This window comes from Myotis brandtii, unplaced genomic scaffold (genome assembly GCF_000412655.1).
Source record: "Myotis brandtii unplaced genomic scaffold, ASM41265v1 scaffold250, whole genome shotgun sequence".
NCBI lineage: Eukaryota > Metazoa > Chordata > Mammalia > Chiroptera > Vespertilionidae > Myotis > Myotis brandtii.
The window spans coordinates 436,030-461,434 of record NW_005359478.1 but is presented as its reverse complement, the minus strand read 5'-3'; the positions used below and the strand labels follow the sequence as shown (position 1 = coordinate 461,434).

The window sequence follows — 25,405 nt, the reverse complement described above, 5'->3', positions numbered from 1 at the left end:
AGGAGGATCGCCGCGGGCAGGCTCTGCGGGCAGGCAGCCGAAGGAGCACCAGGCGCTGTGGGAGGACGGCTGAGAAGGAGATTGTTGAAAGGGCGGGGGCGGGAAGGAGACGGGCTGGGAGACTAGCTCAGAAATGGGGAGTTTGGGTAGAACAAGGGGGGCTCGGGACCCGCCGGAGGGACGGAGGGAGCAGGAAGGGAAGGATAGGGCGGGGGGAGGGGGGCTCGGGTTGTGGTGAAGAAGAGCCCGGCGTGAGGAAGTCCTTCCGAAGACTGGGTTCTGCTCCCCGCTCATTCAGACATCATTCCGCCTTCCTCTCCTTCCTCCTCATAGCAAACACCCCCTCCCACTCGGTTATTGTTCAACGTTTGATCAGTGACAAAGCTGGTTACTGTGTGAGACTTTGGTTTTTGCCCACTGCCTGTTCCGTGTGCACGTCATCTTACATGGACTTGGATACAGCTGTTCCTAGTGCTTGGGCACCCCTTGCATCGGATGAGCGGAACCTCCTTCGCTGCTGTGGGTTTCCACACTGCGTGCACCCTCTCGCCTGTGATTCCGCTTGGCTGGCATATACCACTCTTAAGGCGAGCATTCTTCGCTGGTCTGTTCACTGGTGTACATACCCTCAGCACCCAGCGTATTGCTTGGCACTTGGTAGTTACACCGTACATCTTTATTGAACGGATTAAGTGCAGTGTAGGTATGGCCGTTGTCCGCATTTTGTAAGATGGGTAAACTGAGGCTTAGAGGGACTCACTTGCCCGAAGGCTGCTAAATAGTAGAGGCTTAGTGTTGCAACGGTTCATGGTGAGCTCTTTTCTTCACTCTGGTATCTGAATGTGCTGCTTTTGAGCAGGACACACTTAATATGTAGAGATTGGTAGGTTATACTGCTATTTCGTGATGGGTGAAGAGAGAACTGTCTCTGTAATGTGTCACTGAGGCATAAAATCTTTTTCACTCCTAGTTTCATGATTTTAATCTACTAGCTGCTTATGGTTATGCCAAAATTAAATACAACTGTTTAACAACAGATCTTAAAGAGGATAAACCTGCCAAGAAAGTAAAAGTTAATCAGATGATCTTTTAGGAGAAAAGATACCTTAAAACATCTTGAAAGATTGATTCCTAGGTTAGACCTTGATAGGTTGCACTGCTGGGAGGTTAGCTTGGAAATCGAGGTCAGTGCAGTTACTGACTTAGGCATTATGGAGGAAGTCAGGGAAATAAAATGTTCTCTATGCTCATGAGTTGTTTTTTAAATATATATTTTTTAATTTTTAGAGAGAGAATGGAAGGGAGAGGGAGATAGAAACATCAGTGATGAGAGAGAACCGCTGATGAGCTGCCTCCTGCATGCCCCTACTGGGGATTGAGCCTGCAACCAGGGCATATGCCCTGACCGGGAATGGAAACCTGACCTGGCTCATAGGTCGATGCTCGACCACTGAGCAACACCGGCCAGGCCCATGAGTTTTGAGTTGAGATTTAGGTAGGAGATCAGAATGGAAACATGAATAATGTTTAAGAATTATACCAGCTTGCATTATGTAACAAGGATTTGTTGTAGAGAGTCCTTTATGATAGTGTTTTCTCTGCTAAGCTAAATAGTAGGAGAATAAAGGTGAAAAAAGCAAAGAGCTAGAACATCCAAATGAGGGTATTCCTTTCTGAGCTGAGGGATTTACTCTTATCAAGTCAACTGACAGAGACCCTGTAGAACAAGCATGTCAAACTCAAAGGCTAACATGGGCCAAATAAACAAGGTTTAAGTTGATGTGGGCCGCAAAAACACAAAAGCTTCAATTTTCATAGAAACGTATGTCGAAGCTAATGTCACTGGGGCTTTGCGGCAGTGTCCTGTCTCCGTGTAGCGCCAGAGAAGACAGGAGCGGTGTCGTCATGTCAGATGCTCAGGTCACAGTCCCGGAACCGACCCACTGCCAGCGGCATTTTGAGGCCCTGGGCTATTTGTTATATGTGTTAGCATAAGAAACAGTCACGTCTGTAAATAACTTGTGGGTTTATTTGAGACAAACTGCCGACAATTGTCGGGAAGCAGAACCTCAAGGCCCTGGGGCAATGCTCTGGTGCGAGCATGTCACACTCCAAGGCCACCAGGGCCAAGTAATCCAGGTGTAAGTGTCTGTGGCTGCAAACAAACAAAAACTCAATTTCCATAGAAACGTAGGTTTATTTCGATAGGGACATGCTGAATACAAAGGGCTGACACAAATGAGTCATCGTTCACATAAAATAACAGAACATTTTAATAAAAATTAATATTTTTTCTTGAACATTAACTTACCAGACACTGAATAACTGCACAAATTAATAAGCGTAACACAAATAAACCTATTTTTCTTGTTCTCCGAAAGCAAAATATTTCCTGTTGCGCACACCAAACAAGTCAGTACAAGACTAATGATGTGGCAGTTGGCTGTTCAAATATTCGCTGCTAGTATTAATGGAGAGAAATGGTGCGCCTGCGCGTAAGGCGCGTAAAGGAAATGAATACAACACGATTATAGTAATCGGTCATTAGCGAACATTGTAGTTCGTTATTATGTATAACAGGATATTGTAAAAATTAAGTTATGAAATTTTTATTAAAAAGTTTCTTACATACCGTTATATTGGCTGGGCCACAGAAATATTTGTTGTGGACCACATATGGCCCGCGAGTTTGACATGCTTGCTGTAGGACATGAGAGAAAATTATCTGGATATAGAATTCTCACTGGGATGAATATGAGTTCAAAGAATTGTGACCAGCTCTTTGCCGCATCTGCTGCGAGGATGAAGACCATTCTCAGCAATCAGACTGTGGACATCACTCTGAAGGGACGTACAGTTATTGTGAAGGACCCCAGAGGCACCCTGTGGAGGGACTTCAATCAAATCAGTGTAGAGCTAAGTCTCCTTGGAAAGAAAAAGAAGAGGCTCTGGGTTGACAAGTGGTGGGGGAATAGAAAGGAATTGGCCTCAGTTCGCACTATCTGCCGTCATGTACAGAACATGGTCAAGGGTGTTACACTGGGCTTCCGTTACAAGATGAGGTCTGTGTACACTCACTTCCCCATCAACGTCGTTATTCAGGAGAATGGTTCTCTTGTTGAAATTAGAAATTTCTTGGGTGAAAAATACATCCGTAGAGTTTGGATGAGGTCAGGCATTACTTGTTCAGTATCTCAAGCCCAGACAGATGAGTTGATTCTTAAAGGAAATGACATTGAACTTATATCAAATTCAGCTGCTTTGATTCAGCAAGCCACAATAGTTAAAGAATATCAGAAAAATTTTGGATGGTATCTATGTTTTTGAAAAAGGAACAGTTCAGCAGGCTGATGAATAAGATCTAAGTTGCCCAGATATAGAAACACCGAGATGCCGAATGATTTGTCACAGTTGTTTGTGAAATTATAAAGATGTACAATAAAAAAAAAAAAAAAAAGAAATGTGACCAAATAGTCTTAAGGATTATGAGCTTTAATATAGGATAAACTGACCTGGATAAGCCCTCCCTTACTTGCAACCCTTAAAGGGAATCTATAGGTCTGGGTTGAGCTAAGGCAGTGGTTCGCAACCTTCCTAATGCCGCGACCCTTTAATACAGTTCTTCATGTTGTAGTGATCCCCAATTTCATTGTTATAAATTGAACATAATTAAAGCATAGTGATTAATCACAAAAACAACATGTAATTATATATGTGTTTTCCGATGGTCTTAGGCGACCCCTGTGAAAGGGTCATTCGACCCCCAAAGGGGTCGCGACCCACAGGTTGAGAACCACTAAGCTAAGGAATGCCTGCTTAGAAGTAGAAAAGATAAACTCTGGGTGGGCTTTTTTCAATCTTGTTTTCATGTTATAAAACAAGTCCTTGTTGATATGACAGGATCAAAAAAGAAGCTAGAACTCTATCTTTTTGGATTTTTTTGAGAGAGGGGAAGCGAGAGAGAGAAAACATCTATCAGCTGCCTCCTGCATGCACCCAAGCGGGGATTGAGCCCACAACCCAGGCATGTGCCCTGACCGGGAATTGAAATGGCAACCTTTCCATGCCAGGAGGACAGCCAACCATTTGAGCCATACCAGCCAGGGCTAGAACTCATTCTTCAGACTAGATTATTCCCAGGGTTGGTTTATTTATTCCACAAATTTCATTGACCCACTGATACTGAGTTAGGGTTAAAAATCAAACAGGATGGAGTTCTTTTTGCTATGAAGTATGCGTTTTAGGTAAAGTATTTGGCTTGAAATGAAGTGGAGGAACTGCCTAAGCATAATGATGTACTAACTAACCATTGCCTGGAATCACTTCGGTCTTTTCCTATCCTCTAACTTAGACTTTCCTGATTTCTTTTTAGGTGCTGTATAGAACTCCATTTGAGCTAGCCTCCTTTTCCTGAAGAATGGCGCTGTCGAAGAGGGAGCTGGATGAGCTAAAACCATGGATAGAGAAGACAGTGAAGAGGGTACTGGGCTTCTCAGAGCCCACAGTCGTCACAGCAGCACTGAACTGTGTGGGGAAGGGCATGGACAAGAAGAAGGCAGCTGGTATGTACCTTTCTGAATCTTCTGACTGACCATGAGATGACCCCAAAGACTGCTTTGAACTTTCCCAAAAGGATCAGGCTACATTTTTTTTTTCTTGCATTATAATGAAAATACCTCAACTGATTTTGCTTTTTCTCTTATTTCTTATTTTTGTGACATTTTGAATCTCAGACTGACTTCCCTTGACCACTGTCCTGAGTTACCTAAGTTAAACTTACTTAAGAAATATATTAAAGAGAGGTGGATACATTCAGATTCAGGTTGACATCTAAATATATAGAAGTTGTTATGAAAAGGTTGAGGGAGATAGATTTTGTTAATGATCATCTCTGCTATTTGGGGAAGAGTTAGGGAGATTTTTTTCATCCAAAGTTTGATGCTCAACTTAAATAGATTGCTCTGGCTATGCTACCTCCTACTCTGAAGAATTATAACTATATTTTTACCTCATAGGGCGAAGTTACTCAGTGTAAGAGGATTTATGGGAATCCTACAAAGAACTTAAAAAGATTTTTCTCCCTCAGGGATAAATTTCCAGTGTTGGTGTCTGTTATATGCCTAGTATTAGACTAAAGTACTCTTACCTTTTTAACCCTACCACCTCTTTTTTTTCCTTTTAGACCATCTGAAACCTTTTCTTGATGATTCTACTCTCCGATTTGTGGACAAACTGTTTGAGGCTGTAGAGGAAGGCCGAAGCTCTAGACATTCCAAGTCTAGCAGTGACAGGAGCAGAAAACGAGAGCTAAAGGTAGGTTACAGTTAACTATCTGATGAACTCGGGAGTGTTTTGAATGGTAACAAAGTTCCTGAGCTTACCTGGCTCACGCTTTGATATCCACTATTAGAATACCTAATATTCAAGAGAGGTCCTTACTTAGAGCTGAAAGCAGAGGGGGTTAACTTGTATTATCACCATCTTATGGTAATGAACTACCTAAGTTCATGGGTTGAAATATTCCAAGGAAACAATTGATAAATTTGTCCTATTTTCATATACAGTTAGGGGTTTTGGTTCTCATGTTTCCCTATGTTTCTTTCTCCCCCTCCCCCCACCTTTACTACTACCTAAAAATTGATTGATCTAAGATATTATGCTTCGATTCGCTTGATGCCTAATAGATTGCTTCAGAATGTGATTCCACTGCTACCTGAGTGTAGACCTTATTGTTGCTCCTTTTTAGAGGTTTCTTTGCAATGAACTTACAGATGGAATACCTAACAACAGTTACTATTTATTATTTGTCTGGAGAGCCTGCCATTTTTCTATATAGCATCTTACTAGCCATCTGGCCCCATGAGTAGAGTACTTAATGGGACCATCATTACTCCCTTACCTCCTTCACTTTTTATTCTATGGTTGCTGATTGGTCATGGCCTCTTTGAATATTTGCAGTATCAAGTAGCTGATCTCTATATATCTTTGCTCTCTGTCTCTATCTTTAAAAAAAATCTTTCTGTGACTTCTGTCAAACCTTCCAAAGTGCTTTTGATACTTTGGCTATCCTATTGCTTTTCCTGAGGCACAAAAGGTGAATAAGCAATGTCTGCTTGGTCCCTGGCCAGGCTATGGAACTAAGAGAAACAAACATTCATGCACTCTTTGTGTTTAGGGCATTGGAGGGTGATCAGCGGAATAAGAGCTAGTCCTTGCCTTAAAGGAATTTGCTATTTAAGGGTTGAGGGTCGGGGGAGCACAACAAAATAATCACAAATTATAAAATATGAGTAGCAATTTCATGTAAATTTTAGGGTTGACTGTAGACTTTTGTTGAATTTTATCTTTAAAGGGGAATGCTTGATACACAGTGTACACAGATCTGTAGAGTGAACATTAGTTATGATAGGGCATGCTGCTGTATAAGTGCTTAGGTGGGATTAATAAAAACGGTTTCTTGAAGGAGGTATCTAGGTAGCCCTGGGATATGGGTCCCTTTTTGGTCCATTCACGTCCCAACCCCACACAATATATTATGGGAGAGTCCTTTTTCTTGAACTGTAGGAGTTCCAGGAAGCGCTCACCCCTGGCCGAGGATATGTCCTTGCAAAACACGAGCCCTCCTAGTGAAGAGGGGATGTCACCCAAAGCCTACCACCGGTGTGTACATTTGCTTTTTCCCATTGTCCCTTCCAGTTGGCCATTCTTGGTCCTGTTAAATTCACCTTGCAAGTTAGTCAACAATGAGTTCCCATTGTTTGATAAGAACAAAGTGTTATTGGGGAGTACTGAAGAAGAAAGAGAAAGCCCCTGTCCTGGAAGAGCTTAGATTCTAGTTGGGAGAAAGTACTAACATTGAAAGATGTAACACTTGGCAAGCAGAATGTAATTTTACATAGTATAAACCAAGCTATTAAGTGCTAAGAGGAGGCGAAACAACAGTTTGATCAGTATGGGATGAGATTATTAATGAGGAAAACTTCCTGGAGGAGGTGAGTTTTAGGCAGGAATTGGAACAGGGGTTGTGGGAAAGTTGAGGGAGAGCATTACACATATGGGCAGTAGCATTTGCAAAGACCTTGAGATGGGCATGTTGATAAGGACATGGGGATGAAATTTGCTTGACTGGAGTGGGTGAATGATGAAGTTGGGTGAGATGGTCCATTTGGTGGAGGGTCTAGAAGACTCTGGGAAATGCCACAAAATGTTGATAGGAACTAGGATGATTCTTCTCTTCTCCCATGGGCAGGGATACAACTCTTCTTTCATCTTGGGTTCCCTTAGGAAGTGTTTGGTGATGACTCTGAGATCTCCAAGGAATCATCAGGAGTAAAGAAGCGACGGATACCCCGTTTTGAGGAGGTAGAAGAGGAGCCAGAAGTGATCCCTGGGCCTCCTTCAGAGAGCCCTGGCATGCTGACTAAGCTCCAGGTTAGTATTAAGAAATGGAAACACCCCTGGCCGGTTGCTCAATGGTTAGAGCGTTGGCCCGAGAAACAGTGTCTTGGTTTGGTTCCCGGGCAAGGGCATGTACCTCGGTTGCAGGTTCAATACCTGGCCCCAGTTTGGACTCCTGCAGGAGGCAACCAATCGATGTGTCTCTCTCATGTTGATGTTTCTCTCTCCCCCCTCCTTTCTACTCTCTAAAAATCAATGGAAAAAATATCCTCACTTCTCAGGTAAAGGTTTTTTAAAAAAAAAAAGAACTGGAAACAGTCATTTTGTGAGTTGGAGAAGCAAGAGATATGTGGATCCAGATTTACTGTGGCCTCGATGTGTATTAGTATTTAGTATTGGGGAACTTTCATTTCCTGTTTTATGTTTCATCATTCCTTGGATTAGCCAGGAGTATTTCAGTTGAAGGTTAATGAAAGGCATTTACTGAGCACCTATTATGTGGCAGGCAAGGTGTGTTACATAATGTCATTTACCCAGTTATCTACCTCATTGGGTCATTGAGAAAATTATTGAAATAATCAGAATTCAGCTTGATGGCAGAAGAGAATTTCCAAAAACAATTCAGAGAAGGTATAATCCACTTAAATAGTTTCAAGTTGACTTTTAATTTTTTTAATAGGAATTACCTGGTTTGTTTTTTTTAATGGTCACTGTTAGACAATTTTGATACCTCATAAGCAGTAACTGTTTCTTAGACCAGTTAAAATTTCTTGGGAGGAATATATATGGATATATTCTGTTGGGTAGATAGGTTTGCTTATATGATATTTCTGAAAGGAATGAAACTGATAATGATGTTTTTTAGTAGAGAATGAGGTGGAAGAATTCACAATATAAGCTTTTGTACTTTTTAAAAAATATATATTTTATTGATTTTTTTACAGAGAGGAAGGGAGAAGGATAGAGAGTTAGAAACATCGATGAGAGAGAAACATCCATCAGTTGCCTCCTGCACACTCCCCACTGGGGATGTGCCCGCAACCAAGGTACATGCCCTTGACCAGAATCGAACCTGGGACCCTTGAGTCCGCAGGCCGATGCTCTATCCACTGAGCCAAACTGGTTAGGGCAGCTTTTGTTCTTTTTACATTTTGAACTATGTAAATATATTACCTACCCAAAAAAAAAAAAAAATGTGTTGCCCTGGCTAGTTTGGCTCAGTGGCTAGAGCATTGTCCTGCGGACTTGGAGGGTCCCAGGTTCAATTCCAGTCAAGGGCACAGCCCAGGTTGCAGGCTTGATCCCTAGTGGGGGGTGTGCAGGAGGCAGCCAATCAATGATTCTCTCTCATCATTAATGTTTTTATCTCTCTCCCTCTGCCTTCCTCTCTGAAATCAGTAAAAAAATATATATATATATAAAAAAAAAGTTGCCCTAGCCAGTTTGCTCAGTGGTTAGAGTGTTGGCCGAAGACTGAAGGGTCTTGAGTTCAGTTCCAGTCAAAGGCACGTACCTTGGTTGTAGGCTCAGTCCCCGGCCCGGTCATGGTGTGTGCAGAGGCAACCAATCAATATGTCTCTCTCACATTGATGTTTTTGTCTCTCTCGGTCTTTCCCCCTCCTTTCCACCAAAAATAAATTTAAAGGGGGGAAAAAAGGAAACATATGTAATACTCTTTGTAATACTTTAAGCAATAAAAATAAATAAATTAAAAAAATATCTTGGAGTGCCCTGGCCAGGTAGCTCAGTTGGTTAGAATGTTGTTCCAATACTCCAAGGTTGCAGGTTTGATCTCCTGTCAGGGCACATATAAGAAGCAACTGATGAATGCATAAATAAGTGGAACAACAAGTCAGTGTTTCTCTCTCTCCCCCCTCCCCAGTCCCCTCGCCCCACCCTTCCTTCTCTCTCTGAATTAAATCAATAAAATTTTATATATATATATCTTGGAGCCCCTTGACACCAGTTCTCTTGGAAAATTTAAGAAGAGTTTATTTGATTGTGTCCTCAAGGAGTTTACAGAGGCTATGAAGCAGGTCTTTGTATTGTCATCTCTGGTTACCCAAACAAGTAATTCAGGGACCAATAACCTGATTAAAAAAAAAGCATGATGATTTCTATTCTAGGAATAGAAGTTATGTTATGAGTTTGCATATGTTATTTAAATGCTCACAATAGCTTTGGTAAGGTATGTGTTACTGTTTTTACCCCTTTTAGACACTTGGAGGTTTAGGGATTAAATACCATGTCCAAGGTCACACAGCATTAAGTGGCAGAGTTAAGATTCAAACTCAGGTTTCTCTGACTCCAAAGTCTTAGTCATCAAGCTATGTTACTACCTAACATACCAGTCCTGCCTTGGGAAGATAGGTTGAAAAATTTTAGTGCTTAGCTATGTAGATTCATCTTTACTAAATTTTCTAGCCTATGATACAGGCAGAATGTGATGTAGTCATTCAAAAAATTTTAAGCCTCTAGACCTGAAAGCCCTTTGGATTTAGGAACTTGTATGGGAGAAATAAAAAAGAGTCATTAACAGCTTTTCAACTCTCCCCTATTCCCGAGAGCAGATCAAACAGATGATGGAGGCAGCAACACGACAAATCGAGGAGAGGAAAAAACAACTGAGTTTCATCAGCCCCCCTACACCTCAGGTATTATACCCAGATTACTCTGAAAAGAAGAATCTTTAACACAGAATTTCTTGCCATCCATTCAAATGAGAGTCCAGAAGTGCCTGCATGTTTCACTCCAGTCTACCACTGGGTGTGCGTGTGCATGTGCGTGTGTGTGCGCGCGTGTGTGCATGGGTGCTCACCCACCTATCTACCTGCCTGCCTAATCCATCTAATTCTCCATCTAATTCTGACTTCTTTTTACCCATCTCACAGCCAAAGACTCCTTCTTCCTCTCAACCAGAGCGACTTCCAATTGGCAACACTATTCAGCCCTCCCAGGCCGCCACTTTCATGAATGATGCCATTGAGAAGGCAAGGAAAGCAGCTGAACTACAAGCCCGCATCCAAGCCCAGCTGGCACTGAAGCCAGGGCTCATTGGCAATGCCAATATGGTGGGCCTGGCCAATCTTCATGCCATGGGCATTGCTCCCCCGTGAGTATCTATTTCATGGAACCCTGTTTCTGAAGCTTGAGAAGCAATAAATGCCTTTGAATGTCATTAATCCTCTTCTTCCAAGGAACCTAAATTATTTCTCACAGTTACATATTTCTTACATAAACTCAGTAAATACCAGTTGAATTTATTCTTTTGGCTTCCCTGTTGTAGAGTTTATAATATTTCTATAATTGGTAGGACTGAGGTTAAGATTATTCATCTAATATTGAAGCTAGAAATAGAATCAGGTCTCCTGGTTCCTAACTCAGCTCTATCCAATAAACTACATTAGGTGAGACCATATCTGAGTGTTCTCTATAACTGGGTAAAGATGATAAACTTCATCTTTAGCATTTACGATTGGTATGGCATCCCTTACTGACCCAAGAATTCAGGAGTAAAGAAAGATAGGATTGCAAATTTATATCAATGTAATCTATCAGTTTGTTTAATCTGATTGTACTTTTTTTTTTTTGAAAGTCAACATGCAAAGTATATTAGTCAATTTTTCTTTCTAAGAAACCTTGACATCTCAGTGCATTCCAATAAACATTTATTTTCTTGCTCACAAGTGTGCAAGTCATCTTTGGCTCTGCTGGACTTGGCTCCAAGCTGTGAGTTTCGGTTCAAGTCTATTCTTTGCATTTCCTCAATCTTCTGTGTCAGTGGCTTCCAAGTTCTTCCTGTGATGGATCACAGTAGTGCGTGAGAGTGAGATATCTCTTAAGACCTTGGCTTAGAACTAGCACACATAGTTCCTTCCACATACATTCAATTGGCTAATGCATGTTGCAAGTCCAAGTCCAACATTGATTGTACTTTATATTCAAATAACCAGTTTGGTGTTTTCAGTCAAGATATTATTACTCACTTATGGGTTTATGTTCCCTAGAATTGGGTAACCTGGTTGTGTTTGTTGGGTTTTGATTTGTTTTATTTTCTGTTTGCTTTTTGTTTGCCTTATTGTTCCATATGCAATTTATTTCTGTGTGGGCTATTTTTCAGGAAAGTTGAATTAAAAGATCAAACTAAACCTACACCACTGATTCTCGATGAGCAAGGTCGCACTGTAGATGCAACAGGCAAGGAGATAGAGCTGACACACCGAATGCCTACTCTAAAGGCCAATATTCGTGCGGTGAAGAGGGAACAATTCAAGCAACAGCTTAAAGAAAAGCCATCAGAAGACATGGAATCCAATACCTTTTTTGACCCCCGAGTTTCAATTGCCCCTTCCCAGCGGCAGAGACGCACTTTTAAATTCCATGACAAGGGCAAATTTGAGAAGATTGCCCAGCGGTTACGGACAAAGGTATCTGGATAAGAATATAACCTAGAACTCCAAAGAAGTTAGGAAGGCGACAAAGGACATTGAATAGAGTCTTAAAATACTGTCAACTCATTTCTCTGTGTTTTAGGCAATTGGATTTTTAGATAATTTGTCTTCCTAATTACATTCTGTTTAGGTGGAAATAAAATTGAGTTGAAAATTCTCCACATCCAAATAATAGTGGAGGAAGACAATCCAGAAAACCCTTTGAGTGATTGAGGAAAGCTGTCCTGGTGTTAAAATTTACTGCAGTCAATCCACACACTCGGAGAGTTGAATTGACTGTATATTCAATGACTTTTGCCTTGTTTTTATCTTCTCAGAATGAAGTTTTCATAACATTCAATTTCTGCACATTTGCTGCAGGCACACATTGGGTGAAAGTAGTGATGAGGGTGAGATGTATTAAGTAAAGGATAAAATAAAGCAGGACAGCTCTTTTTTCTAAGCTTTCAGAAATTATGAACTAGTGACAGTAAGTGTAAAGAGTTTAACAGGGGAGTGTTTTAAAATTTGGGATTCTACCACTCCATGTTTTATCTTCCTTTCTTGGTTTATCTTGTCCTTAGGCTCAACTGGAAAAGCTGCAGGCAGAGATCTCACAAGCAGCTCGAAAAACAGGCATCCATACTTCAACTAGGCTGGCTCTCATTGCTCCTAAGAAGGAGTTAAAGGAAGGAGATATTCCTGAAATTGAGTGGTGGGATTCTTATATCATCCCCAATGGCTTTGACCTGTGAGTTTGTTAGTTCCTTTTATTTATTTTTTTAAATATATTTCATTGATTTTTCACAGAGAGGAAAGGAGAGGGATAGAGAGTTAGAAACATCGATGAGAGAGAAACATCGATCAGCTGCCTCCTGCACACCTCCTACTGGGGATGTGCCTGCAACCAAGTTACATGCCCTTGGCTGGAATCGAACCTGGGACCTTTCAGTCCGCAGGCCGACGCTCTATCCACTGAGCCAAACCAGTTAGGGCTTGTTAGTTCCTTTTAATAAGACTAGAGTTTTAATGGAAGAGATGACACTTATGCATTAAGTAAACATTTAAAATCCAAGAGAAATAGGTAACTGTACACAAGCTCATATACTTAAAAAGAATATGTTGTATGAGTTATTTTTGTTTGTTTTTTTGGTTAATGTAGGAGAAATGGGCACAAACAATCTAAAAGAGCAGATCTATAAATTATTTGCTTTTGTTATATATTGCTATTTGTTTTTAGCATACTTGTTTCTTATATTTTTTGTTACTTATAATAGGTGTTTATGTTTCTTAAAGATCCAGTTCTAGAATAGAGCAAGGATTCTTAGTTGATGGGAGAGAGAATGGTTAATAAAGCATATAAGAAACATTTGGAAAAGGGTAAAGGGAGCCAAATATATAGTAACAGGGTGGTTTGACTGGATGCGGGGGCACACAATGCTGTATGCAGATTGTGTGTCGTGGAGATATACACTTGAAACCTATAGAATCTTATTAACCATTGTCACCCCAATAAATTTAATTTAAAAAATAAAAATGTTTAAAAAGAAACATTTGGAGAGCATTAATTATATCTCCTTCATCATCCTGATACATGGCTTTAGGAAACTGTATTTCAGCCTTTCCTACCCTTTCTTTGTCAACCAATTAATGTTACTAATTAATGTTACTAATGAGAGAATGTGGTATCTATCAGGGTGTTAGAGTAGAAGAAAGGTCGAGAATAACTGGTGTGGAGAGTGCATCCAACCTTAGTGGGACCCAGTTTCTCATCTTGAAAATGATGTGTAATGTAATTACATATTACAGATATGCAAATACTAAAAAGTGCTTGAGTGCATTATAGAGAGTGGATTTTTTCATTGTGTTTCTGAGACTCCCCCTCTCGGAATCATCTCTACCCACATATCCTGTTTTTTCTTCTTCCTCCAATTTTAGTACAGAGCAAAATCCCAAGAGAGAAGATTATTTTGGAATCACAAATCTTGTTGAACATCCAGCCCAGCTCAACCCTCCAGGTAATATATAGATTACCTAGTCAAGACTCTAAAGAAGTACTAACCAATAGAACTTTATATGACAATGGACATGTTTTCTATCTGTATAGTAGCCACTGTCCACATGTGACTATTGAGCACTTGAAAAACTGAGTTGCACTAATATAGCAGGGATTGAATTTTTAATTTTATTCAATTTTAATTGATTTACATTTAAATGGTACATGTGGCTAGTAGCTACAGTATTAGTGCAGCTTTAGAGCACTGAGGCCTAATTTCAAGAGGACCTCACTGATGTATATTACAAGTTGGGCTTTTGCCATAGTGTTGACTCCCAACTCCAGTCTTGTACACCAGCTCTAAATATCTGTCCTTCAATTTTTGTCTTTAGCCTTTCTCTCTCTTTATCATTATTGTAGCAAAGGTTTATTAGCACAGCCCTGGCCAGTTTTCTCAGTGGCTAGGGCATCAGCCCATGAACTGCAGGGTTGTGGATTCAATTCCCCGGTCAAGGGCACATTCCTGGATTATAGGTTTGATCCCAGGCCCCAGTGGGGACACGTGGGAGGTCACCAATCGATGTGTCTTCTTCACATTGATGTTTCCTTTTCTTTCCTGTCTCTCTCCCTCCTCTCTCTCTAAAAGTCAATGGAAAAAATATCCTAAAGTGAGGATTAACAACAAAAAAGAGTTATGTGGATTATAAAACACTTTAATGTTTTTATCAGGTTTGAGATGAACAGAGGAGATAATACCTCAATTAGTAAATTTGCTTGCCAATAGCAGTATCTCCAGTAACTTCAGAAAAATAGATTGAGATCTTGAGTTCTAATACAAGGTATAATATTGAATTTTATTTAATCAGAGTCTAAAAATAAAACCTTACTACCTAAAAATAACCAAAACAATTAAAGATTCTGGTTTGTTTGTTTTTTTGTTTTAATCCTTACTCAAGGACATTTTCCCATTGATTTTTAGAGAGAGTGGAAGGGAGGAGGAGAGACAGAGAGAAACATTGATGTGCCAATGCTCTATCCACTGAACAAAACCGTCTAGGGGTAAACTAAAGATTCTTTTAATGTGATTGATATAACACCTATGTCCCTCTAATATGCTTATTGCTTTAGTACATTCATTTTTCTGATTAACAGTCGACAATGACACACCAGTTACTCTGGGAGTATATCTTACCAAGAAGGAACAGAAGAAACTTCGAAGGCAAACAAGGAGGGAAGCACAGAAGGAGCTACAAGAGAAAGTCAGGCTGGGCCTGATGCCTCCTCCAGAACCCAAAGGTACATTTTTTAAAAGCAGGGATGAAAGGGTGGCATGTTGATCTCTGCAATTCTAAAGGAACTTTAGCATCTCTCTATATTCTGTTCCTCAGAATCATTTATTGGTTCTTCTTCCTTTTCCAAATTTTCTGTCATCTTTCCTTATTCAGATAGATTTTGAGTGAGCACTGTTATGTATAGGATCTTTCACTAAATGCTGTTATCAGAGTTAAAATACCAAAGAAATTAAATTCCCAAGGTGAAAGAGAGTAAATGGGGGATAAGTGTTGATGGAAGGAGACTAAACTTTGGATGGTGAGTGCACAATACAATGTGCAGATACTGTATTGTAGAATTGTACACTTGAAACCTATGTAATTTTTTAAAATATTTTTTTATTGATTTCAGAGAAGAAGGGAGAGGGGGACAGTGAGACAGAAACATAAATGATGAGAGAGAATCATTGATCGGCTGCTTCCTGCACTCCCCACACTGGGGATTGAGCCCACAACCTGGGCATATGCCCTGACCAGGAATCGAACTGTGACCTCCTAGTTCATAGATCGACACTTTACCACTGAGCCACACTGGCCAGGCGAAACCTATGTAATTTTATTGACCAGTGTAACCCCAATAAATTCAACTAAAAAAAGAAAACAATAGCCCTGGCTGGGTAGCTCAGTTGGTAGAGTGTTGTCCGATAAGCCAAGGTTTCTGGTTTGATTCCCCGTCAGGACATATACAGAAATCAACCAAAGAACGTATAAATAAGTAGATCAACAAATGGATGTTACTCTCTTCCTCTCTCTCTCACTCCCCTCTCTCTCTAAAAAAATTAATTAAAAAATTTTAAAGTTTCTTTAAAAAGAATAATAATAAAAATAATAAAAAATAAGGACATTTTAAAAAATTAAGTTCCTTGTCTTTTATAAATTTAATGCATGCCAACTATTTAGATTAACTGTGTGAACATCCACAAATACTGAGTTAATTGTATGGTCTTTTCAAGGTAAGAGTTCCTAGAAGAAGTGAGTTTTCAGCAGATTTGAAATATGTAAACAGTATGAATTGGTAGAGAAGAGAGGATAGGTTATCCCAGCCGAAGAAGCGATTTGGGAGATTGATTTCTGTCCTCTCTCCATTGCAGTGAGAATTTCTAATTTGATGCAAGTATTAGGAACAGAAGCTGTTCAAGACCCCACGAAGGTAGAAGCGCATGTCAGAGCTCAGATGGCAAAAAGACAGAAGTAAGTGCCATGGGATTGGGTGGAAACCCAGGGCAGGTATTTTTCCCAAACTTTTCTGGGGGATCCACATTTGAAGGGAGGGGAGAGTCCTCCGTTGCTCTCTCTTTCCCTCAGCCCTGCCTCTGATCTTCAATGCCTTTCTCATTTGTGGATGTCCTTCCTGTCACGACAGAGCGCATGAAGAGGCCAACGCTGCCCGAAAACTTACAGCAGAACAGAGAAAGGTCAAGAAAATTAAAAAGCTTAAAGAAGACATTTCACAGGGGGTACACATATCTGTATATAGGTAGGTGTTCAAACTGGCAGCCTTTCCCGTAGAACATTTCCAAGTCCTTGAGGCAGAATCACTGTGGTCTAAAAGCATACCTAACATCAGCCCCTACTCCTTAAATGACCTTAGTGTAAAGAGGAGTTAGTAAATCTTTTACAGTGGTGACAGTTAAAGGCTTACTCTTCTGTGTCTGAGGCTTCTTAGTGGACCAGTAATATTTCTGAAGAATGAATGAGTGAGTGTATTTGTTCAGGCTAAGATGTGAACTAAAGATCATCTATGATTTTTGAAGCATAAAATACCCCATTTCTCCAGGAAGCATTAAAAGTTTCTTCAGTAACTATATCCTTATCCTGATGTATTGCAGTAACCTTTTACCGATATTCCCACTCCAAAATGCACTTTATACAGTGTAAATATTTTTTACCTTTGTGTTGATTTAATGTTTTTATTCTCTTACGTTGAGTACCTGTGTGTCTTCTATTTTTTTAATGTTTTAGTAACTAGTTCTTTATTATAAAAGTGATATATTTATTATAAAAGTAGTGAATCCTTGTTCAGATTAGAAAAAAAATTCTAACAATACAGAAGGGCACTTAAGGGGAAGTCCCCTTCCTATTCTCTATCCCTTAGGACCATTCACTATAGATAATTGCTACTAACAGATTTTCATGTATCCTAGAAATTTTTTATGGATAGCATTGTAACTACATTCTAAGCATCTAGAGTAAATTTTGATTACCTGTTATTTGTTTTAAGGTGGAGTGCTAGACTTTGGAGAAGTATAAGACAGTAGAAATATGTCTAGACTCATCAGTTCTACCTTTTAAGCATTAGTATACTAGTATTTGCTTACTCCAAAGACCTTTGTTTTTAGACAGAAAATCATTTTGGATTCATCTTTTTATTTGCCATTCCATTCAGGCAGCTACCGATGCTAAAATGAAAGCCATAACTAAACTTTCCCTTCTCCAGAGTTCGAAATTTGAGCAACCCAGCCAAGAAGTTCAAGATTGAGGCCAATGCTGGGCAACTGTACCTGACAGGGGTGGTGGTACTGCACAAGGATGTCAACGTGGTAGTAGTGGAAGGGGGTGAGTCTGAAAAAATTGAGGGAGATTGTCCCCAGGCAACCCTGTGCCTTGAAGTGATTAGCATGGTGGGAGAAAGGAGAAAAGGATACTATTTTAGAACCATACCCGGGTATAATATCCTGGGCCTCTGCTTTGTGTTTATTGGAGTAAAAGGCCCTAAGATATGATTCCTGGGATTGCTTCAGCTACCATATTAATGTCAGCATTGAATGAGCTCAGAGGTTATTTTCTACCCCACCATCTTCCACAATTTTGGCAAAATTCTTCTTTTCTGTTTCCAGGCCCAAAGTCCCAGAAGAAATTTAAGCGTCTTATGCTGCATCGGATAAAGTGGGATGAACAGACATCTAACACAAAGGGAGATGGTGAATGGGGGTTAGAGGGGTTTAAGTGGGAGTTGGGATGGTATTGTGTCCATTCATCAATTCCCCTCCTGACGTTCTTGCTAACACTGGATAATGTTCAGGAATTTTAGAAAGACCCATTAGGACTATGAATATGCTAGACATTCATACATGGTCATGTGTGCATTGTCTATTTTATCCTTTATTTTAAATCCTCACTTGAGGATGTTTTTATTGATTTTAGAGAGAGGGAGAAACATCCATTGGTTGTTCCTGTTTGGGATTGCACCACCATTTAGGCATGTGCCCTGACCGGGAATCAAACCCACAACCTTTTGGTGTGTGGGACCATGCTCAACTGACTGAGCCACATGGCCAGGGCTGTTTTTAAAATTTTTTTTTTTAAGGGGTGGAGGGAGAGAGAGAGAAAAAAACATCAATTTGTTGTTCCATTTATTTATGCATTCATTGGTTGATTCTTGTATGTGCCCTGACAGGAGATCAAACCTGTAACCTTGAATGATGCTCTAACCTACTAAGCTACCCAGCCAGGGCCTTGTCTGTGTTGTTTGTGTGTGTGTGTTTAATTTGAGAGAGAAACATTGATGTGAAAGAGAAACGATCAGTTGCCTCCCTACGTGTCCTGACCAGGAATCAAACCTGAAACCTTTTGGTATATGGGACAATGCTCCAACCAACTGAGCCACCCAGCCAGGGCTGTATTATTTTTTGATAAAAAAATTGTTAAGGGGTTGAAGGCAAAAAAAAAAAAAAGATTTTCAGATCAAAAAAGCTTCCTGCTTTGTTCAAGAAAATGTACTTTTCATTCTTTTGCCCAACTTATCTTATCAAATATGTATATTTGAAATCCTCTTGGCCACCATTCTTCCATCAGTATTCATTATTTTCTTTGAAAACTTTGGTTGGCATTTAACATACAGAGAGCCTTATTTTTTTACTTTATTTTACCTAACATTTTGGTCTTAAAGTATTTTTTAAACTTACAAAGTTTATTTTTTTAAAAAATATATTTTTATAGGTTTCAGAGAGGGAGTGGGAGAGAGAAACATCAATGATGAGAGAGAATCATGGGTCTGCTGCCTCCTGCACGTCCCCTATTGGGGACCAAGCCTGCAACCTGGGCATGTGCCCTGACAGGGAATTGAACCGTGACCTCCTGGTTCATAGGTCGATGCTCAACCACTGAGCCACGGTGGCGGGGCACAAAGTATATTTTTTACTATAATTGACCTATATTTTGTTTCATAAGTGTTCCTATTTTTGTTTGATATATCTGCCCTCCTCCATTAGACTAAAACCTCCTTGAGAATGGACTCTTATGTTGGCATATGAAGCCTGGCTCTCAAAGTGCTCATGACAAGTTTTTATTTTTAATTGCTCGTTTTATTTATCTACTTATTCCCAGTATCTGGCACAACTCTTGACACATAGTAGGTGCTCAATAAATGTTTGTTGAATTAACTAATTTTCCTGCCTATTTAAAGCTTTCAGTCTAATTTGGGGTAAAGAGAAACAGAAGACATTTGATCCCAACTCATGGTAAAGGGTGACAATATTTAAAATAATTTGGGTAGATTTGAACATTGTTTGTTTAGAACCTAAATTTTGGTCTCTAGTCTATATCTAGAGCAAGACTTAGCTATATTGTCTTTTCCAGATGATGAGGAATCCGATGAGGAGGCTGTGAAGAAAACCAACAAATGTGTACTAGTCTGGGAGGTAGGTGATTCTTTTTTTTATTTAATATATTTTATTAATTTTTTTTACAGAGGGGAAGGGAGAGGGATAGAGAGTTAGAAACATCAATGAGAGAGAAACATCGATCAGCTGCCTCCTGCACACTCCCTACTGGGGATGTGCCCGCAACCAAGGTACATGCCCTTGACTGGAATCAAACCTGGGACCCTTGAGTCCGCAGGCTGACGCTCTATCCACTGAGCCAAACCAGTTAGGGCAAGGTGATTCTTTATTAAACACTGAAGCAGAACTTTAATTCTTGATTGTTTGTACTATTCAAATGGAGTGATGGAATGGTAAAATTAAGTAATGACTAATCCCTTAAGTAATTTGTGTTTCTTGATTTTTGGGGGGAGGGGGAGGGGGAGGGAATTTATTGTTAAATGTTTGGTAGCAAATTCTAACTCATTATATTTTAGTTAAATTGAAGATCATGTTAGTATCTGCCATCTGGAAAAGAGTATGGAAAACCAGTGGCAAGATCACAAATTCTCAGTTGAGCTATTTCATAGTCATAGATGAGGCCTGTAAAGAGGGAAGGTAATTGTTGGATTTTCCTTTGGACGGACATAGTAAAAGAAACACTGAACTTAATATAAAGCTGGGGAGTCTGGGCAGTACTACTTATTAGCTGTGCAACTGGGTGAGGCATGTTTAATATCCAATACTGTTTTATGTAAATGCAATTTTTCCCTCCCTATTGTCAGGTATTTTGTTGTTTGTTTGAGAACCTAATTAGATTATTTGTGTAATTGTATTTTGTTCATTGTAACTAAATCACTCTTCAAATAGAACTTTTTTATGATTATACAGTTTTTTCATTCCTGAAATCTTAGTGAAGCAGTATTAGTTCCGAAGAATGAATGAATGAATATGCTTATTCAGACCAATTTGTGAAGTAAGCATTGTTCTCCTGTTTTGAAGCATAAAATATCCTATTTCTCTAGGAAACATTAAAAGTTTTTTTTTCTCAGTAGCTATCCGTGTCCTGATATAGTACAATAATCCTTTTATTCCCACTCCAAAATAGACTTTATACATTGTAAATATTTTTACCTTTGTGATTATTGTTTTCATTTTGTTCTTCTGTATTGAGTTCATGTGTACCTTCTATTTTTTATTTTTATTTTTTAATATATTTTTATTGATTTCAAAGAAGAAGGGAGAGGGAGAGAAAGATAGAAACATCAGTGATGAGAGAGAATCATCAATTGGCTGCCTCCTGCAAGCCCCACAATGGGGATCAAGCCCGCAACCTGGCATGTGCCCTTGACTGGAATCGATTTTGGGACCCTTCAGTCCTCAGGCCAACACTATATCTACTGAGCCAAACCAGCTAGGGCAATTTTTTAAATGTGCTCATGTATAGTAACTAGTTCTGTATTATAAAAGTAATGTTCTACAAAAGCAGTGAATGCTTATTAAAATAAATTCTAGCCCTAACCGGCTTGGCTCAGTGGATAGAGTGTCGGCCTGCGGGTTGAAGGGTCCCAGGTTCGATTCCGGTCAAGGGCATGTACCTTGGTTGCAGGCACATTCCCTGTAGGGGGTGTGCAGGAGGCAGCTGATCGATGTTTCTCTCTCATCAATGTTTCTAACTGTCTATCCCTCTCCCTTCCTCTCTGTAAAAAATCAATAAAATATATTTTAAAAAAATAAAAGTAAATTCTAACAACAAAGAAAAGCACTTACTGAAATAGTTCCCTTTTGATTCCCTGATTCTTTAAGACCACTCTTTTATACGTAATTGCTACTAATTGTTTTTCATGTATCCTTCGTTTTTGTCTCATAAGTCCCCACCTGCATATTTAATATCCCGCCTTTTCATCTCTTCCATTTATCTGAGTGTCCTCAGAAATTGTGTCTCAGGTTCAAAAACAAGCCAAGTTCTGCTCTAGCCTCCTTATTGGAGTCTTATCCCTGGAAGTCTCTTGAGGTAGCACTTTCTGACTTGTTGCTACTGGTGCCTTTTGTGAGAATGCGCTTCCACCCAGTGTCTTTTTCTATTGCAGTTCTCTGGAGGTCGTCCCCCTGGCTCCCATTTCCCTCTCCCCCTTGTCCCTCTATTCTTCGTCACTGGGCCCCAAAGCCTCCTTCTTGTACACAGGGTCTCACTAAGTCTTGTGAAAAGAGTCCTTTTGGCCTCTGGTTCTCTAGCACCTTTGTCCTAAAAAGACCAAATTTAGTCTTTGAGGCCTGGTGGGAGACAAGTTCATCCCATCTCACCATCCATAGTCCTTCCAGACTTGCTCTTCCACCCAAGCACCAGAGCACAGAACTCCTCTTTTTCCACTCAGTCAAAAAAGACCAACAAACCCGTATGCATAAATTCATGAAAACTCATGCAACATCCAAGGAGGTGGAGATTAGAATTTCTTTTTACCATCAAATCATATTCAGCTAGGCACATTGCTACACAAGTGTTTAGGTTTTATGAAAGAATATCTGATTTAAACTAGAAATTGCAGTGTCGTTATTACAAATTTTGTCTCTTTCTCAGGGTACAGCCAAAGACCGGAGCTTTGGGGACATGAAGTTTAAACAGTGCCCTACAGAGAACATGGCTCGGGAGCATTTCAAAAAGCATGGGGCTGAACACTACTGGGACCTTGCGCTAAGTGAATCGGTGTTGGAGTCTACTGACTGAGACTACTGCCAGCCCTTGCTTCCACCCTCTTGCCTATGTCTCTTTAGGCCTCTCCCTTATGCTACTTCCCAACCCAGCCCACTTGTGTGTGTGATCTCAGAACGGTGCCAAGCTGACATTGGGACAAAGGGAGAACACATTGCTCTCTTCCCCTGTCAGCCTGGTGCTGCCCTTTACTCCCCTTATGTGTATATGATTAAAGAGTTATTTTTAAAATTTGTATGATATTTTTCATACACATAGGTATTGGAGTTTGGGTCTTCAGGTGATCTTTTCTCCAGACTCCTAGCAATTGCTGTGGAAAAAGAAAATTTTGTCCTTGAAGCTTATGTATATATGAATGAATGAAAGGATGAATGGGTATATATTTTTGAGGTCTAATGGAAATTTTCTGGCCTCATCTTGGAGCAAGAGTGCTAAAACGGTTTTCCTGGAGCAGAGTGAAGCAAAAAGGGGTGTTAAGTAGGTGAGGGGGAAACAAATGAGTGTCCATCTCTCAGCCTTCAATAGAGTCAGGAGGTAGACAGATTACTTCTGGTCTTGGCTAAGTAGTCATTTAAAAAAATATTTATTTTAGCCCTAGCCGGTTTGGCTCAGTGGATAGAGCGTCAGCCTGCAGACTAAAGGGTCCCAGATTTGATTCCGGTCAAGGGCACATGCCTGGGTTGCGGGCTCGATCCCCAGTGTGGGGCATGCGGGAGGCAGCTGATCAGTGATTCTCCGTTCAAAATTTTTTTTATTTTAAAATGTTTTTATTGATTTTTAGAGAAAGGAAAGAAAAGGAAGAGAGAAAGAAACATCGATCGGTTGTCTCGTATGCACCCCAACCAGGGATTGAACCCACAACCTGGACATGTGCCCTGACCAGGAATCAAACTGGTGACCTTTCAGTGCATGGTACGACACTCAACCAACTGAGCCACACTGGCCAGGGCTAACTATTTTTAGCAGGAAATGAAGTGGATGCAGAGGGAACATTGAAGGAGGATATTATGGGTCAATTTGTAAAGTGGAATGGGAATTTAGCATTATTTCCTCTCTTTACTGATTTTAAAAAATCCACAATCCTTTTCCCACTGGTAAGTCTTCAGAGGCAATAATGCATAGAGCCATCATCTATGATAACAATGCCTTCTGAATTTCTTCCTAAGGACCAACCTTTTAATGATGGGATCCATGTTTTTAAACTTTCAATACTCAGTTTCTCAGGAATCATCTCTAGAAGCTCCTCAATGTCATGCTCATCTACACCCAGGTTAACGTTGTTTACTGTTTCAACCATAGCCTTGTTGATTTTTGTTTTGTTTTTTTAATCCTTACCTGAGGATATTTTTTCCATTGATTTTTAGAGAGAGTGGGAGAGAGAGGAAAAGACAGAAATATCGATGTGATAGAAACACATCTATTGGTTGCCTCCTGCACGAGGCCCGACCAGGGCCCGGGCCAGGGAGGAGCCTGCAACCAAGGTACGTGTACTTGACCAGAATCGAATCCGGGACCCTTCAGTCTGCATGCTGATGCTCTATTCCCTGAACCAAACGGGCCAGGGCGCCTCGTTGATTTTTATAACCTCCTTATCCTTGGGAAACACTTTCACATCATAGATGAACTTCTTTAGTGTCTTCTTAAAGGATGCTGTTCATACACTCCTTTGTTACCTCACCCCAAGCCCAAGCCAAGTCCTTGATGCAGTCGTAGATGTAATGCTTCCCGAATTGCATTAGTGTCTTCTCAGTGTCTTCCTCAGTTGCAGCAATAGCCTGGGAAAAGGTCCTCTTCAGGTAGTAGGCCTTAAAAGCTATTGTAACTCCTTGATTCATTGGTTGGATCAAAGAGATGGTGTTTGAAGGGAGAAACACCACGTTGCTATTGAGATGAAGATCACCAATAAAAAGAGGATGTCTGGGAGCACTATCAACAGTAAGCAAAATCTTGAAAGGTATATTATTCTCCAAATAGTATTTCTCTATTTTTCTGGCATAGCAATTCAGGAAGACATCTTAGAAGAGGAGCTGGTCATCCATGACTTGTTACTGCTTCTGTAGTACACTGACACTGTATGCTTATTGATATGCTTGAAGGCCATGGTTGTCTCACTTTGCCAGATCAAAGGTTTTAATTTGTAGCCCACAACATTGCCCCCAAGCAATTAATAACCTGTCCTTAAAAGCCTTCAAGCCCTAACCGGTTTGGCTCAGTGGATAGAGTGTCGGCCTGTGGACTGAAAGTTCCCAGGTTCGATTCCAGTCAAGGGCATATACCTTGGTTGCGGGCACATCCCCAGTGGGGAGTGTGCAGGAGGCAGCTGATCAATGTTTCTCTCTCATCGATGTTTCTAACTCTCTATCCCTCGCCCTTCCTCTCTTTAAAAAAGCAATAAAGTATATATTTTTTTTAAAAAGCCTTCAAACCTGGGGGGAGGAGGGGTTCTGGTCAAGATACAGGGTAGGTAAACATGGTACTCAGAACCTCTCACAACCACATCAAAATTCCAACTAAAGTACAGAACAACCATCATTCAGAATCGCCCCAAATCTAGCTGAACAGAAATCTTACAACTCGGGATATATAGAAGCCACATCAAGATCGGTAGGCCCTAGCTGGTTTGGCTCAGTGGATACAGCGTTAGCCCTCAGACTGAAGGGTCCCGAGTTTGATTTCCAGTCAAGGCCACGTACCTCAGTTGCAGGCTTGATCCCAGGCCCTTGTCAGGGCACATGTGAGAGGCAATCAATCAATGTATCTCTCATATTGATGTCTCCTTCCGTCTCTCCCCCTCCCTTCCACTCTAAAAATCAATGGGAAAAATATACTTGGGTGAGGTTTAACAACAAAAACAAGATAGGTAGGAGGGGTGGAGAGCTACCATATGACCTGACAATCAGGGGTATCTACCCAAAACGTTTGAAAACATTTATTCATAAAGATATATGTACCTCTATGTT

The 25,405-nt window shown here is 40.3% G+C and overlaps 1 protein-coding gene and 1 pseudogene across 4 annotated transcripts in view; both read left to right on the top strand.

The window, feature by feature from the left end:
- Positions 1-22,676, top strand: part of PRPF3 (pre-mRNA processing factor 3) — a 23,217-nt gene extending 541 nt beyond the window's left edge. The window contains exons 1-16 of one of the 4 annotated variants that reach the window (XM_005867381.2): positions 436-587; positions 4,373-4,562; positions 5,183-5,313; positions 7,285-7,431; positions 9,969-10,052; positions 10,290-10,510; positions 11,519-11,825; positions 12,413-12,579; positions 13,767-13,846; positions 14,977-15,120; positions 16,247-16,346; positions 16,519-16,632; positions 17,593-17,711; positions 17,993-18,076; positions 19,734-19,795; positions 22,314-22,676. In XM_005867381.2, the coding sequence (XP_005867443.1) occupies positions 4,418-4,562; positions 5,183-5,313; positions 7,285-7,431; positions 9,969-10,052; positions 10,290-10,510; positions 11,519-11,825; positions 12,413-12,579; positions 13,767-13,846; positions 14,977-15,120; positions 16,247-16,346; positions 16,519-16,632; positions 17,593-17,711; positions 17,993-18,076; positions 19,734-19,795; positions 22,314-22,460 (2,052 nt within the window). In that variant the 5' untranslated portion in view covers positions 436-587; positions 4,373-4,417 and the 3' untranslated portion in view covers positions 22,461-22,676. Of the gene's footprint in view, positions 1-435; positions 588-4,372; positions 4,563-5,182; positions 5,314-6,564; positions 6,661-7,284; positions 7,432-9,968; positions 10,053-10,289; positions 10,511-11,518; positions 11,826-12,412; positions 12,580-13,766; positions 13,847-14,976; positions 15,121-16,246; positions 16,347-16,518; positions 16,633-17,592; positions 17,712-17,992; positions 18,077-19,733; positions 19,796-22,313 lie in introns of those variants that run through there. The other 3 variants (XM_005867380.2, XM_005867382.2, XM_014540700.1) reach the window with 3 other exon arrangements.
- Positions 2,707-3,457, top strand: LOC102239391 (annotated as a pseudogene).
- Positions 22,677-25,405: the final 2,729 nt, after the last annotated feature.